The following is a 16,695-nucleotide window of genomic DNA, read 5'->3' as shown; positions in this document are numbered from 1 at the left end:
CTCATCCTGAGTCAGAGCCAATAGGAATACACAAATGTGCACATTACCCAGAGTGCAATTTCACTACATTTCCCCTAATGCAATATCTTAAAGAGACATGCCTAAATACAGTCCAACTATCTCTGTCTCTGGGGACAGCACATATATGTTTTGCTTCTATTTTTTTTTTGGTGTTATCTAAAAGAGATAAATTGATTTCTGACAATAACTATAACTGGGCTAAAGAAAATATACACAGTTTTGAAAGAATACATAGACTGATCTTGTACTCGCTTACATTTTATTATGTGTTTTTGATGTACCATGTTTTGTATTGTCTTTTTTTGTTTTATAATTGTAAAGAAAACTTTTAAAAAAATAAATACAGTGGGGGTTTTTTAGAGTAGCGTATGAAGATTCCACTGGGTTTGCAGTGATATAAATAAGAGTAGGGTTTGATGATTTCACCGAGCTTACAGTGATACATGGGATATGAAGATTTGGGTACTATATGGGACAGATGGAAGAAAGGGGAAAAAGTTTTTTTCACCTGTTCTTTCATTTTTTTGCTTTTCTTCTTATTTTTTTTTTACTTTTTTCCTTTCTTTTTCTATTTTTTCCATTTCAATTTTTTTATTTTTTGTTTTATCTTTTAAAAGGAATTATTATTAATTGGGCTAATTGGGACATATGTGATAAATTATTTGGACCTTTCTTTTCCCCCTTTGAATTAATGTTTATTTATTTTATTTATTTATTAGATTTGTATGCCGCCCCTTTCCGCAGACTCGGGGCAGCTCACAACAATAATAAAACAATGTACAATATACTCTTGATCCATGTAAAAGTTGATAGCTATTAGAATTTAGTTGTCATGATTGGGAATATTTGTTTCTTTTTTAAGGGCAATTATTATAAAAGTAACTAATAAATATTACAAAATTGTTGTTAAGGATATATGGAGAAGATTGAAGGACTATGGCTGAAATGATTAGATTCGATTAGAAAAGAAGCAATTTAAAAATTGTATTAGTTAATAGCATTTAAAAACACACTTAAGAAATTTGAGTAATTATTCTTGTCCAGATATCAATTGTATTGGAGGCAGCATTAGATGGATCATGAATACCAAAGTTAAAAGAAATAATTATTGTAATGTATTTCAAGATTGATGGTATGTTAATTTGCATATGTGATTGGAGTGAAAAATTAAAAAAAAATCTTGCCTGAAAAAAAAGAATATGGGAATGACTTTCCCAACAACATCAGCAAGTCACCATCAGATAAGATACAATTATTTTGTAATAATTACACTACCTTTAATAATTTTGTTACTATTACATTTTGTAATGATTAAATAAACATTTACAATTTTGTTATATTAAAAAGGTGCATTTCACATTTATAAAATTGAAGTTCTCTGATTATTATTTTACAAATGTATTTATCTTTTTTTACAAATTCATATTAGTGGCATACGGGACTTAAAATTATGAATTAGGGTCCATGGGATTTAAAATTATGAATTTGGTGGTCTGTGGGATTTAAAATCATGACCTTGGTGGTCCTTGAGGTCCGAAAGGTTGGGGACCCCTGATCTAGACTGTTTAGTTTATTTATTTATTAGTTTATTATATTAAACTTACTGTGTTATTTGTATTAAGACAAATTTACTTTGCCATGTTTTTATAAACCTATTGTTTTTGTCCCTGCTTTTAACTTTTCTTAAATTAAAAAAAAAGGTTTAAAAATATTTTTTTAGCTTTTAATATAATTTTAGTTTTATATTTTATGCTTTTAACTTCCTTGTATCCCATCCCTCTTATACTGGTCTTTGATCATAATAAAGGTTGCTTTGATTTGATGACAAGGGCAACAAAAGTGTTGCACAACCTAGAACATTGGTAATTTTCTTCAACATTCAGAATGTTGAAAAAATGTTATAGGGTTTCATGCTTGAGAAAGTAGATCTCTAAGATTCATTCAAACTCTGTTATTCTGAATGTTGAGACTTGTGTTACATTAGCTCAGAATGTGAATATAAATTATGATACTATTAGTCAATGGAGATCATTATTGTTGTGTTCCAATACCAAAAAGGCAGGAGACTGGTAGTGTGACTTCAGCTGTTTATTAGTTACAGTGAGCAAACATCAGCATCTGCCTGCTTTTGACAGGGGTTTAAATAGGGAACACTTTTGGGAAGGAGCCAATCAGAATTTATTCAGCATTAAGTTTAATAAAATTCTCACACACCTCTTAAAATTTTTTTTTTGTTTCCTGGTGGTTTTACAAAATTGTTTCTTGGCTTTTATTAGTGGCCTCTTGTTGTTTGAGCATAAACTCCTGAATTTTGTCTAAAGAGTTCTGTAATGTTTGTAAAGTGGGGGTCTGCTCTTTACCTTCTGTTGTAGCAATATCAATCCACGATTGACCTCTCCAGGTTTCTAAGAGGTCAGTAAGGGGCGTACATAAGTGCACTAGTATGCCTTTCGTCCCCTGTCCAATTGTCTTTCCTTTATCTCATATATCATATATATTTTCTTCCTTTCATATATCTTCTCCTCTATTTTTACATATTATCTTTATATATATTACTTCATGTCTATTCTCTTCCATATGTATTATGTATTGGACAAATGAATAAATAAAATAAATAAATAAAATAACTGAAGCTGAAGATGATTTATGAACTACTGGGGATGATAGAGTTAAATTACCCCTTCTCATAGACTTGGTTATCATTTGTTGAGTTGCCATTCCTTCTTCTATAGTTAAAAAATATTACCCAGATATTTCACTCTCAATCACAGCTCAATTATTATATTAATTATTATACTAATCCCAAATCAACTAACAGATATCCTATTATAACTTAATATGCCACCAATTAATTAATATACCTTTACAATTTATATATATATATATATATGTCAGAGGAAGTACAAAATCTAATTCCACTTAATTATTTAACAGTTGATTAACAGTAAAACCGATATGTGCAGTAGATATCAATTTCAAAAAGGATAGAGAAAAAAATAAAAAACTATAATAGTCAACAATAGTCAACAAATATATAGTATAATTATAGTACAGAAAGAATAATGATTTCTTATTTAATATTTTACAGTTCATCAAATTTTTAACTTTCTTAAGGTCAATCTAATAAATTCTACTTTATATCTTCAATTAAAGTTAATTAAAGTTGATTAAAGTTAGTCAATATTAATTAAAGTTGGCCTTTTAATAGGAAGGGGAAATGATATTAGTATCAGTAATAAAGTAATAAAAATATCAAAATTCAGTTCATTAAAGTTCAATTCATTAAAGTTCAGCAAGGTTTTCTTTCTTTCTGTCCAATTTACATCTAGTTTTGTATTCTTAGTTCCAGAATCAAAGTTCAATCCAGTTCAGTCCAATTTTGCATCAATCCCCTTCTCCAAGAGAAATAGAAATAAATCTCACCATACTCAGTTCAATGAATTTAGTAGAGTTGAACCTGTAAAAAAAAAGAGGTTGGGTGGTACAATATTCCTTAGTTCTTAATTCTTAATTCTTCCATGACCTGAAGCTCAGCAGAAAAGAAAAGCGGAAGCAACGCAGATGAAACAGCGACCGCTCCCATCATTGTTTCTCCACATCAGTATATAAGCCTGCAAAAATAAGATTTCTTCCCTTCTGCTTGGCTCTGTTCACTTGATTTTTAATCCAATAATAATAATAGTTCATGGCCACCATGACAGCCATGGACCTGACTCAAGTAATATAGGGTCCGACTCACCAAGGGGGACACGCACCCAACATGGTATTCCTCTCTGAGCAATTGAGTAATGGTCTGAGACTAAGGGGCTTAGAAGCGTTGCCTTTGTCATGGTCAGACCATTTTCTACTACAGCTTGACTTCCTGGCTCCAATCCTTTCCTGCAGGGAGGCGGAACTGATTAAGTTGTTCCGCCCCAGATGCCTGATGGACCCAGAGGGCTTTCAGAAGGCGCTTGGGGTTATTCCAGATGCACTCATCCACAGTTAAGTGGAGTCTCTTGCTGAGGCCTGGAACAAGGCTGCAGCGGAGGCTCTTGACCGGATTGCACCATTGTGACCTCTCTGCGGCACTAGACCCCGTAGAGCTCCATGGTTCAATGAGGAGCTCCGGGGGTTGAAACGCCAGAAGAGATATCTAGAGAAGCGATGGAGGAAGAGTAAGTCTGAATCCGATCGAACATTTGTAAGAGCTTTTATTAAGATTTACAAAGTGGCGCTCAAGGTGGCAAGATGCACGTATCATGCCGCCTTGATTGCATCAGCAGAATCCCGCCCAGCCGCTCTGTTTAGGGTGACCTTTCTTAACCAAGGGGGAGTTGGGGAGCCCTTACAGAGAAGTGCCGAGGATTTTAACACGTTTTTCGCTGATAAAATTGCCTGGATCCGGGCAGACCTCGACTCCAATTGGATAACAGAGTCGACTGACAATGAGTCAGTTGAGGTGCCTGGGGCCTGTACTTGTCCACCTATCTGGGAAAAGTTTGATCTGGTGACACCTGATGAAGTGGAAAAGGCCATTGGAGCTATGAGTTCCGCCACCTGCTTACTGGATCCATGTCCCTCCTGGCTGGTTTCCGCCAGCCGAGAAGTGACATGGAGCTGGGTCTAGGAGATTGTCAACGCTTCTTTGGGGAGGGGGGTCCTTTCTGGATCCCTACAAGGAGGCACTTGTGCGCTCCCTTCTCAAGAAGCGTTCCCTGGACCCAGCCATTCTTAAAAACTATCGGCCAGTCTCCAACCTTCCCTTTATGGGGAAGGTTGTTGAGAAGGTGGTGGTGCTCCAACTCCAACGGTCCTTGAAAGAAGTTGATTATCTAGGCCCTCAACAGTCAGGATTCAGGCCCGGCTACAGCATGGAAACTGCTTTGGTCGTGTTGATGGATGATCTCTGGTGGGCCCGGGACAGGGGTTTATCCTCTGTCCTGGTGCTTCTTGACCTTTCAACGGCTTTCGATACCATCGACCATGGTATCCCTCTGCACCGGCTGGATGGGTTGGGAGTGGGAAGCACTGTTCTTCAGTGGTTCTCCTCCTACCAGTCCGGTCGGTTGCAGTCGGTGTTAGTGGGGGGTCAGAGGTCGACCTCAAGGTTACTCCCTTGTGAGGTACCTCAGGGGTCAGTCCTCTCCCCCCTGCTATTCAATATCTATATGAAACTGCTGGGTGAGATCATCCAGAGGTATGGGGTGAGGTATCATCAGTACGCAGATGATACCCAGTTGTACATCTCCACCCCATGTCCAGTCAACGAAGCAATGGAAGTGATGTGCTGGTGCCTGGAGGCTGTTGGGGTCTGGATGGGTGTCAACAGACTCAAACTCAACCCAAATAAGACGGAGTGGCTGTGGGTTCTGCCTCCCAAGGACAATTCCATCTGTCCATCCATAACCCTGGCGGGGGATTATTTACCCCCTCAGAGAGGGTACACAATTTGGGTGTCCTCCTCGATCCACGGCTTACATTAGAGAACCATCTTTCAGCTGTGGCGAGCGGGACGTTTGCCCAGGTTCGCCTGGTGCACCAGTTGCGGCCCTATTTGGATCGGGACTCACTGCTCACAGTCACTCATGCCCTCATCATCTCAAGATTCGACTACTGTAATGCTCTCTACATGGGGCTACCTTTGAAAAGTGTTCGGAAACTTCAGATCGTGCAAAATGCAGCTGCGAGAGCAATTATGGGCTTCCCAAGGTATGCCCATGTTACACCAACACTCCGGTCTGCATTGGTTGCCGATCAATTTCCGGTCACAATTCAAAGTGTTGGTTATGACCTATAAAGCCCTTCATGGCATCGGACCAGAATATCTCCGGGACTGCCTTCTGCCACACAAATCCCAGCGACCGATTAGGTCCCACAGAGTTGGCCTTCTCCGGGTCCCATCGACTAAACAATGTCGTTTGGTGGGTCCCAGGGGAAGAGCCTTCTCTGTGGCAGCCCTGACCCTCTGGAACCAGCTCCCCCGAGATTAGAACTGCCCCCACCCTCCTTGCCTTTCGTAAACTCCTTAAAACCCACCTCTGCCATCAGGCATGGGGGAACTGAGATAACTTCCCCAGGCCTATATTGTTTATGTATGGTATCTTGTGTGCATGTTTTTTAAATTATGCGTTTTGAGTTTTAATTATTAGATTTGTATTGTACATTGTTTTTTCTATTACTGTTGTGAGCTGCCCCAAGTCTACGGAGAGGGGCGGCATACAAATTTAATAAATGAATGAATGAATGAATGAATAAATAAATAAATAAATACTGTTGTGAGCCGCCCCAAGTCTTCAGAGAGGGGCAGCATACAAATCTAATAAATTATTATTATTAAATTAATTATTATTAAATAAATAAACTCTTTCTATTGTTTTGGGGTCCATTAACCTACCAAAACCTTGGGCCCACAATGACTCAGGAACATATCTCTCTTCCTGTTATCTGAAAGATCCTTCAAATCATTAGCTCCCAGGAAGCAGAAGAATCTTGCCATATAGCTGTCCCAAGTTTCATTCTCTCCATCAAATGGGGTCATGATGCTCTACTTGGTTGCTTTATTCTTTGTTTGGTTTGAATCTGGTGCCTCATGTTCTGATGCTTCCTTCCATCCAGGCTGGACTGTCTTTGTTTAAAATCCTCTTTAGCATCCAACCTTTGTCACCAATGTTGTGTTCCGATACTGAAGATGCAGGAGACTGGTAGTGTGACTTCAGCTCTTTATTGGTTACAGTGAGCAAACATCAGCATCTGCCTGCTTTTGGCAGGGGGTTAAATAGGGAGCCCTTTTGGGAAGGAGCCAGTCAGAATTTCCCTGCTCAACATTCCAGTCAGACTGGAGTGAAAACCTCCCAGCTTCTCAGGACATAACAATTATAGTATACTCATGCCTCATTTAATAACTACCTTAGCAATGTAAAACATCATTTTCTGACCAACACGCACATATATGACCAGATTTCATGTGCTTGATAACAATGCACACTGGAGTGAGAATAACACTGGGGTAGCTGTACAAGAGAATTTTATCTGAATGAGATGGCAGCAACCAGAGACCTCCACTACTTTCAGCTACACTATCCAAAATGAAATAAACTTCCCTTATAGCTTCCTTAATATTTATTTCTTCTAGGGGAAAAACTCCTTTGAGACATATTTGAAGGGAAGTTGAGACATCCTCAGATCATTTCAATAACTCCTTTGTTTATCTTTCCTTTATTAACATGCTTTATAGGTCGTAATGAAAGTTTTGTTGCATTTTGTTTTCACAGATAAAGAACAATTTATTTGATAAAATGTTGCTGGATTTTTCATGGTAGTGCCTAAACATCCATAGATAAAAGGATTAATTAAGGGTGCCAGGCCTGAGTAAAGTGGGAATTCTTTTAATTTACAAGCACAATTACTGATAATTAACACTCAAAATAGAAATCATTTTTAATTTTAACCAGTTACATTTCAGTCCTTCCTCATCTATTTCTTTTGATTTTCAAAGTTTAAGGTTTCGTTTCCTTAACATACTTACTTTCCTTAACATACTTTCCCTTTGGCTCTTAAATTTCCTTGGTAGTAGTCAAGAAAGTGGAAATTGGCACATCAGCCAAAAGTGACTAGCATGAACTTTAAATTTCTTGTTATCGTTGATTGAAGTTTTAATTTAAAATTAAAAACTACTAAGGAAATTAAGAGTCAATTTTAAAGTTGTTTGTGTGCCAATATGTGCCATATTCTTAAAAAACGTCTTCTGGAAGTATTCAGAGTCTCAATTTGAAACTCATCAAATAATTTGGTTTTGTCAGCAAACTTGGGTACCTTACAGTCCACAAGAGGCAATGCACCACTCATCACTAGCTAGCATAGGTATGATTTTCATCTTATATTTCAGATTTTTGGGATTCGATGAACAATTGGCAGTTGGAATGCTCCTATGGTCTGTATTTAAAGTGGCAAATTTTAGGTGAATGAAAGCAATGTAGAAGCCAAGTGCAAAGAAATTCTGACACTGAAACTCTTTTTCAAGCTGGGAGAATCCCAATCTTCTGAAGAAAACACTCTCTCCTGGCCAAACTGCCTAATAAGGCGGCGGCTTGCCTTTCTCTACTCGACACCTCAGCAATAGAGGCCTGCGACCTCTGTCTGGGATCCGAGCCGCGCTCTTTCTCGTAGCTGGCGGCAACTGGCTCCGGGCTCCACCTTTTCGGCGCCCCGCCCGTACGCCGGGGGCACAGGTAGAGGAGCTGGCAGTCGCGGGTGCCGACAACCGAGGCCAGAGTAGCCGTCCAACATGGCCAGCCTAGTGCCCCTTGTCGCACGGCATAGCCAAAGAGGGAGAAACGTGAGTAACTAAGCGCGAATCTCGGGGGAAAAGAGCCATCTTGCGCAGCAATCCACGTGGCTTGGCTGCACAGCGCAACCTGTACGCGCCCGCTTCCTCGGAAGTGAGCCGTCCAGAAATCGCTCCCAAGGAAGCGGTGACCGACGGCATTCGCTTTTTCCTGGGAAAGAAGCTGAGAGCTCCGGCTTTGGCGACAAAGTTGGAGTCTCCGGTGGCAGGTGCCGCTTCCTCTTCCTCTTGACCCGCAGGTTCGCCCCCTTCCTCTGCAAGAGGCCGGGGTCTCTCAAGTGCCAGGAAGGAGAAGAGCAGGCTCTGTGTCCGCTCGACTCCGGGACGTACGCTTGACTGCCCTTTCGGAATCGCGGGACCGATTACCGGGAAAACGGGGAGATACAGTGATAGTCCAGCTGGCACTCGCGCACGCGGGGTGAGGGTCTTACGGCTGACCAACACTCAGAGAATTGAGTTTCTACCTTCCAGATAGAAGAAGGGAGGAGGTTAAAAAGGGAGCAGAAAGAAGGGTGTTAGAGAGGTTAAAGGAGGGTTAGAGAGGGAGCAGCAAAGTTTAAGATAAATTTGTACTGCAGCTTTTGGTTTCATAGCTAAAAATACTACCCAACTTACAGTATTGAAGATCTCCAGGAAGGTGATCCAGGGTTATTGGCTGGATGGAAAGGGGGAGAAGGCAGCCCTGCAGAATACAGGTAGTTTTCAGCTTAGAACAGATCACTTAGTGACCATTCAAAGTTACAATGGCACTGAAAAAAAGTGACATGGTCATTTTTCAGGCTTACCAGTGTTGCAGCAGTCTGTTGCAACTGCTCCTGTTGAAGCATCTCCATGGTCACATGATCAAAATTCAAATAGCTGGCAACTTGTTCATATTTAATTATGATTACAGTGTCCTGGGGCTCAAGTCATCAGCTTTTGTGAACTTCTGAACAAGCAAAGTCAATGGGGAATCCAGATTTTTAACATTACGAACTTAACAAATGCAGTGATTAACTTAACAACTGTAGCAAGAAAAGTCATAAAATTGGGCAAATTCACTTTACAAATGTTTCACTTAGCAAAATCAATTTGGGGCTCATTTATGATCATAATTCGAGGACTCCCTGTACTGCCTTACAGTATTCTGTCTGCATTTTTCAGGACAGCGGTGGAAGCTATGGTTTGCATCCCAGCCTGAATGTCAGCCTGCCCCTGGCCCTCTGGCCTTCTAGCTTCACTTTCTGCAGCCCTAGCTCCCTTCTCTCTCCCTCCCAAGTCCCACCCAAGTATCATTGTTTGGAAAGGGAATCTTGCTAGTCCTAATCATTCTTGAGTGGAGTGGGTATACATGATTATCAGTCCTAAAAGTGCCCAATCTCTGTATTACAAGACATACTGCTTTTTCTTTGCTATCCTAAGAATTCTTCAGGTAGCCTTGCAAAAGCCTTCTCATATTCTTCCCACATAAACTTCTTCAGGGGCCTAAATGACAATCCAATTATCTTCATTAATTCTCTTCATTTTCAGTTTCACATAAAAATGAATCTGTATCATGAAAAGTGAAATCATACAGGTGTTCTGTCCTTTTGGGGGGCAGTAGCTGAGGAAGTATGCCTGATAAATCCCAGATTCAGAAAACATGTTTTAAAGCAGAGGCAAATGGATTTATTATTCCATGGGAGAGCTATCCCTTATCTTTTACATTTGCTTCCAACTATGGGAGAAACTTCTTTCTTTAGGTGGAGTGTCATGGTCTCCAGGCTGAGCAAGGACATGTATAGTAATGAGCAATGCTAATAGAAGAGCAGAAAGAACTACAGATAGTTCTCAATGTACAGTGGTACCTCTACTTAAGAACTCCTCTACTTAAGAACTTTTCTAGATAAGAACCAGGTGTTCAAGAGTTTTTTGCCTCTTCTTAAGAACCATTTTCTATTTAAGAACCCGAGCCTGGGAAAATTTCCCAGGAAATTTGAGTGGCACGAAGGCCCGGCCAGCTTCCTACCATTTCTCTCTCTGGCACAGTGTATGGGAGGAAGCCTCGCGCCAGGTGTATGGGAGGCGTGTGCTCTTCCTCGCCGCCTCAGAGTCCCTCTTTTGTTTTTTAAGCCTTAAAGTTTTGGGGTTTTTTTATTCACCTCACCTCACCTTCTTCCTTCAGCAGTGACTGTCCTCCTCCTCTTCTTCTTCCTCCTCCTACCACCCAAATTCTGAGCTTTTATTTCTTTCCTAATGGCTTTGCACGCATTATTTGCTTTTACATTGATTCCTATGGGGAAAATTGCTTCTACTTAAGAACATTTCTACTTAAGAACCTGGTCATGGAATGAATTAAGTTCTTAAGTAGAGGTACCACTGTATAACCATTTGTTTTAGGGACAGTTCAAAGCTACCGTGGCACTGAAAAAATTGACTGTTTTTCACTTATAACTGTTGTAGCATCCTCATAGTTTTATGAATAAAAATTGGACACTGGGCGTATGTTCACTCTAAGGTGTGCAGCCATGCGGCCGCGTGCCCAAAACCTACCCCCCCACACTTTTTTCCAAGGCCACGCAAGGAGCCGGGCGTTGGAGTTGGGGGCGGGGAGCAAGGAAAGTGCGGAGGTGGGCGAAGGTTACTTTAAACTCTGCCCCCCCAGCGCCTCTGGCCCCCTCGCACCTCTGGCTTCTCACCACTGCCCCCCACCCGCCCAATCCACCCCTCTCTCTGGCTTTCTTGAGGTGCGGCTCTTCCCGCAGTGGTGGCTGCAGCAGCGCTGGTGGCTGCGGCTTCTCGTCCTCCTGATCCGGCCACTAGCTGCTCCAAGCGCTTTGGGAATGCCTGCACCATCCCTCCCTTCGCCGAGAGCGCTTTCGTCCCAAGCTGTCAGTGAAAGGGCTGCAGGAAAGGTGGGGCAGGCATTCTACTCACAGCGGAGGCCGGCGAAGGTGATTTTGAATGTTGAATGCACGTGCGCGCGTGCTTCCCATCCCCTTGCCAGCCCGCCCGGAACATTCAAACTAAGAAGAACCTTCATCGGCCTCTGCAGAGAAGAAGGGAAGAGAGAGAAAGTGAGAACAAGAGAGAGAGAGAGAGAGAGTGGAACAGACAGTGAGATCAAGAAAAAGTGAGAGAGAGAGAGAGAGAAAGAGAGATTTATTTATTTATTTATTATTTATTTATTTTGTCCAATACACAGTAATACACAATGAAGGTTATAGAGGATATAGTAGAGAAGAAATAGGAGATATAGGAGAGACTATAGGACAGGGGACAGAAGGCACTCTAGTGTACGCCCCTTACTGACCTCTTAGGAATCTGGAGAGGTCAACCGTGGATAGTCTAAGGGTAAAATATTGGGGGTTAGTGCGGTAAGGAGTTCCACGCTTCAACAACCCGATTACTAAAGTCATATTTTTTACAGTCAAGTTTGGAGCGGTTAATATTAAGCTTGAATCTGTTGTGTGCTCTTGTGTTGTTGTGGTTGAAGCTGAAGTAGTCTTTGACAAGCAGGACGTTGCAACATATGATCTTGTGGGCAATACTTAGATCATGTTTAAGGCGTCGTAGTTCTAAGCTTTCAAGACCCAGGATTGTAAGTCTAGTGTTGTAGGGTATTCTGTTTCGAGTGGAGGAATGAAGGGCTCTTCTTGTGAAGTATCTTTGAACATTTTCAAGGGTGTTAATGTCTGAAATGCGCTATGGGTTCCAAACAGATGAGCTGTATTCGAGGATGGGTCTGGCGAAAGTTTTGTAAGCTCTGGTAAGTAGTGTGAGATTTCCAGAGCAGAAGCTACATAGGATTAGCGGTTAATATTAAGTTTAAATCTGTTGTGTGCTCTTGTGTTGTTGTGGTTGAAGCTGAAGTAGTGTGAAAATATAGGCACATTGGGTACACTTGAGAATAATTATGAAGTTACATAAAATATAACATAAAAGAAAAAATAGGGTTTCCTACACACAATTGAGTAATCAGTGGGATATAATGATGACTAGATCTGGATCAAAACAACCAAAATGTTATCCCTAGGTAATGTTCACTTATCCTTACCCCACAGCTACTCAGTCTTTGAGCTCAGTGAGCAGCATTGTTATTAATTAATTAATTAGTTAGTTAATTAGTTAATTAATGAGATTTACCCCACCATCACCACCACTACCACAGTCTAGCACCCTACTGGAAATCTGCATTTTGTGAACATCTCATTCATTCATTCATTCATTCATTCATTCATTCATTCATTCATTCATTCATTCAATTTTTTATGCTGCCCTTAGACTCAGGGCAGCTTACAACTTGTTAGCAGTAGCACTATTTAACAGAGCCAGCATATTGCCCACACAATCTGGGTACTCATTTTACCCATCTTGGAAGGATGGAAGGCTGTGTCAACCTTGAGCTGGTAATGAGATTTGAACCGCTGACCTGCAGATCTAGCAGTCAGTTTTAGTGGCCTGCAGTACTGCACTCTATCCACTGGTCCACCTTGGCTCTGGTGTGAATATCTGAATATCCAATGGGTAATAATCAAATAATCATCCAGTGTCAAGGATGGGCTCAGGCTTAGTGTAGAATAGGGCAATTCATTATTTTTTGTAATTGTAAATAAGTAATTTAACCCTGGCCATTTTTAGTTTATTCTGTTCTGTTTTTGTTTTAATTGAGACCCATTACTGTGCAAAGAGTTCTATAATTGCTCTAGATTTTGACTATACTAGGAGAGAGTGACACTTGTTCATGTATCTAGAAGTGAGGGGGTTTGTACCTGTGGGCATTGTGTGGAGGCTGACCAAAATTATTAAAATATGAATTGTTACAAGTTGGTGCACTTGCTAGAAACTGAATCTTTTTCCCTAAGAATTAAAATAAGAAAATGATTTTCTGGAAATGATTAAGAAAAAATGCTATAGAGAGCATATAACAGCATATTTCAGGAATTCTGATTCTGACTCATATTTCAACTTTTCCCATATCTTGTCCCCCAGGTACAACTCCAAGAATTTCAAGCAGCCCATCATGAACATCTGAATTGATTTTTTGGGGGAACTGTAGACTTAGACCACTGGTGTCAAACTTGCCATGTTAGATTGCTGTCACATAATGTTTTCTGACATTTTTTTCCATTTGTGGAACTGGGGTGAGTGTGTCGTGTGTGACGCATCAGGCCCACTGGCAAATCAGTTTCACACCCCTGACTTAGACCATCAATAGTTCTTCAAGCTGGAGAATTTGGAGAAGGCTGGCATAAACAGATTGGAATAGATAGATTGCTTGATTTCTTAAGGAATGTAAATTCCTTAAGAAAGACAATTTCTCTCTGTTTTTGGTTTAGAAAAATAAGATTTTCCAACCTCTATTTCTACAAGTAGTGTTTCCTTAATATTTCTGTTGTTTCTCTATACTCTTAACAGTATTCTTTTTTCATTTCAGGACTGGTCTATTAGTCTTATAACAGCATCTTTGGCTGGAGCCTTTGGATCCTCCTTCCTTTATGGTTATAATCTGTCTGTGGTGAATGCTCCAACAGTGGTGAGAAAATGATTTTTTAAAATCTAAAATCAGTTTGGTGCAGCAATTGGATGTAGTAAGAGAAAAATTTTGCAGCATTAGTCTACACTTGTTCTGTGTTCCTTGTTTCCTTGTCCAACTGTAAATTGGCTCTTTGTCAGCAGAAGACCAAAGAAGATGCTTTCAGGCAAGAGGGGATTCAAATAATTTAACAACCAGTTTGCCCAGGATCAGGTTGGCTGTCATGGCAGGCCTGGCCCATCCCCATCCTCCAGCTCTGCCACACATGTGGGACGAGCCTCCTGCAATGGTCAACCTGACTGGGTGAACTGGTTGTTAAATTATACATACACACACACATATCAAAGTGGATTCTAGAGAAATTGCATGAGGGAAGGAGGAACCTCTTTCTATAAAGAAGGAAAGCGGCCTCCTCTTTCCTTTGCACTGGCCGCTCTGTTGCCCATTTCTTCATTGCAGTGCAGTGCTGTGCCACAGAGGCTGCGCCACCCCCCACCCCCCAGATGCCTTTCCTTCCCCCAAGAAAAGTGATGAGAAAAACAAGATTCCATCATGTGCCGAATGCTGTAATTAAAATATGGCTTCCTAGGGTACCATCTCTCTTGCTGGATAAAGTGAGGAATGCGACTCAAGGCAACTCCAGCCCCAGTAAAGTGAAAGAATAAACACAAGAGTAATGCCTGGCCACATTTCTTTTCCGCCTCCAAACAATGCACGTTTCCTAAAGGCCTCTAGTTTGATGCATCCACCCCCTTTCTTCAGTGCCCCTTCCATGCCTATCTTCTGGGTGGGAACAAGCGACAGAAGAGGTGGCCATCTTGGGCTCCTTTGCTGAAGCTGTGTGTGTGTGAGCAGGGGGAGGATGGAAGCAAGTCAAGGAAGAAAGTTAAGCAAGTCATAAAGACTGACTTGTTTCTTTGTGGAAGTGGTGCCTTCACTCTCCCAGAATGCAAGGAGGAAAGGGAGAGAGATAGAGGCCTACTGGGTCATTGGCACCTTTCTCAGCGGCATCGCAAACACATGGAGGATGGCCAGGTGGCTCCCAGCCTGCATGCGCCTCCTTATAGGGTGCTGGAAAGGACCCACTCCCCAAGGAAGCGTTGACAATCTCCTGGACCCAGCTCCGTATCACCTCCCTGCTGGCCGAAACCAGCCAGGAGGGACACGGATCTAGTAAGCAGGTGGCGGAACTCACAGCTCCAATGGCCTTGTCCACTTCATCAGATCAAACTCTTCCCAGATAGGTGGACAAGTACGTGCCCCAGTCACCTCGACTGACTCATTATCAGTCGACTCTGCTTTCCAATCGGAGTCGAGGTCCGCCCGGATCCGAGCGATTTTATCAGCGAAAATGAGTTAAAGTCCTTGGCGCTACTCTGCAAGGGCTCCCCAACTCCCCCCTGGTTAAGAAGGGAGTGGTTCCCTTCCAAACCAACCCTTCCCTCAGTGTTAGAATTTCCTTCTGGTTATTGAACCATGGGTCAATTGGCAAAGCTGACTTCAATTTGTTCTCCCGCTCCTTTTCCCCTTGTCAGGGTTGTCTCCTAGTCTGGGTGTGGACAGGCCTTGGGTGTGGACAGGTGCGGCCTTCTTTCTTCCTTCAGAAGGCGTGGCGAGACATGGGATGATTGGATGGACTTCTTGGTCTCTTTGATTGTTATACTGGCTTTTCGAGACAAAGCGTCAGCAAGGAGATTCTTCCCAGCAGGGATATGTTTCAGTGTGAAGTTGATATGTGTGACGTATTGGGCCCATCGTACTTGCTTAGGGGAAAGCCTCTGAGGTTCTTTAATGCCTTGAGGTTCTTATGATCAGTCCAGGAATTGTTCCGCCTTCTAGGAAATGTCTTCATGTCACCAGTGCTACACATTCAGCAAAAGCTTCCTTTTCCCAAATGACCCACCCTCTCTCGGTGGGGGTCAGCTTTTTGGAAATGCACATGGTAATAGCTGTCCCCTTCCAACACAGCTGCTATTGCCACATCGCTGCATCTGACTGGATCACAAAGGTTTGCTCTGGATTAGGGTGTTGCAGGATTGGCTCCTTTGCAAAAAGTCTTTTGAAAAAAGACTCCTTTGCAAAAAGTCTTTTGAAAGCCTTTTGGCATTCTATTGTACACCTAATAGGCTGAGATGGTTTCAGCTTGGCAGGGATTGGCCCGGTCTTTAGTAGTTCAGTTAGGGGCAAGGTAACTTTAGTGAAAGGTGGAATGAACTGTCGATAGAAATTTGCAAATCTTAAGAAACTCTGTAATTGTTTGCACGTGTGGGGAGCTTGCTGATCAAGCACAGCTTTCAACTTAGCTGGGTCCATCTCTATGCCTTCATTTGAGATGCGATATCCCAAATAGTCTACTGAAGTTTTGTGAAATTCACATTTGGAAAGTTTTACATAGAAAGTTTTACAGTTTCTTTAAAACTTGCCTTACTAATTTGACGTGGTCATGCAGATTTTCTGGCTATAGATAAGAATATCATCAAAATACACAAAAACGCCATTGTAAAGGTGGGAGTGTAAGATTTCATTTATGTATTGCATGAACACAGCTGGGGGCCCCTTTAGGCCAAATGGAATAACATGGAATTGGAAACTCCCCATTGGGCAGTTGAAAGTGGTTTTCCACTCATCCCCTTCCTTTATTCTAATGCGGTAATAAGCCTCTCTCAAATCCAGTTTGGTGAATATTTTCCCCTTGGCTAGAGGATTGAGTAAGTCCTTCATAAGCGGGAGGGGATAACTGTTCTGCACACACAATGCATTTAAGTTTTTAAAATCAACCACTAGACGGCTGCTTCTATCCTTGCTGTTCTGTTTCCTTTTACTATACACTTGTATTATTTTGGGTCTATATGAC

General features: G+C 41.5%; 1 protein-coding gene across 2 annotated transcripts in view; it reads left to right on the top strand.

The window, feature by feature from the left end:
- Positions 1 to 8,179: 8,179 nt before the first annotated feature.
- The window catches only part of SLC2A9 (solute carrier family 2 member 9), a 141,349-nt gene continuing 132,833 nt past the window's right edge, over positions 8,180 to 16,695 (top strand). For both annotated transcript variants that reach the window (XR_011559592.1, XM_070757345.1), the window contains exons 1-2: positions 8,180 to 8,338; positions 13,743 to 13,841. Coding sequence is in view for 1 of the 2 variants with exons in the window: in XM_070757345.1 (XP_070613446.1) it covers positions 8,288 to 8,338; positions 13,743 to 13,841 (150 nt within the window). In the remaining variant the exon portion in view is untranslated. The remainder of the gene's footprint in view (positions 8,339 to 13,742; positions 13,842 to 16,695) is intronic.

This window comes from Erythrolamprus reginae, chromosome 7 (genome assembly GCF_031021105.1).
Source record: "Erythrolamprus reginae isolate rEryReg1 chromosome 7, rEryReg1.hap1, whole genome shotgun sequence".
Lineage (NCBI taxonomy): Eukaryota > Metazoa > Chordata > Lepidosauria > Squamata > Dipsadidae > Erythrolamprus > Erythrolamprus reginae.
The sequence above is the reverse complement of the archived record's forward strand: the minus strand, read 5'-3'. Positions and strand labels throughout refer to the sequence as shown.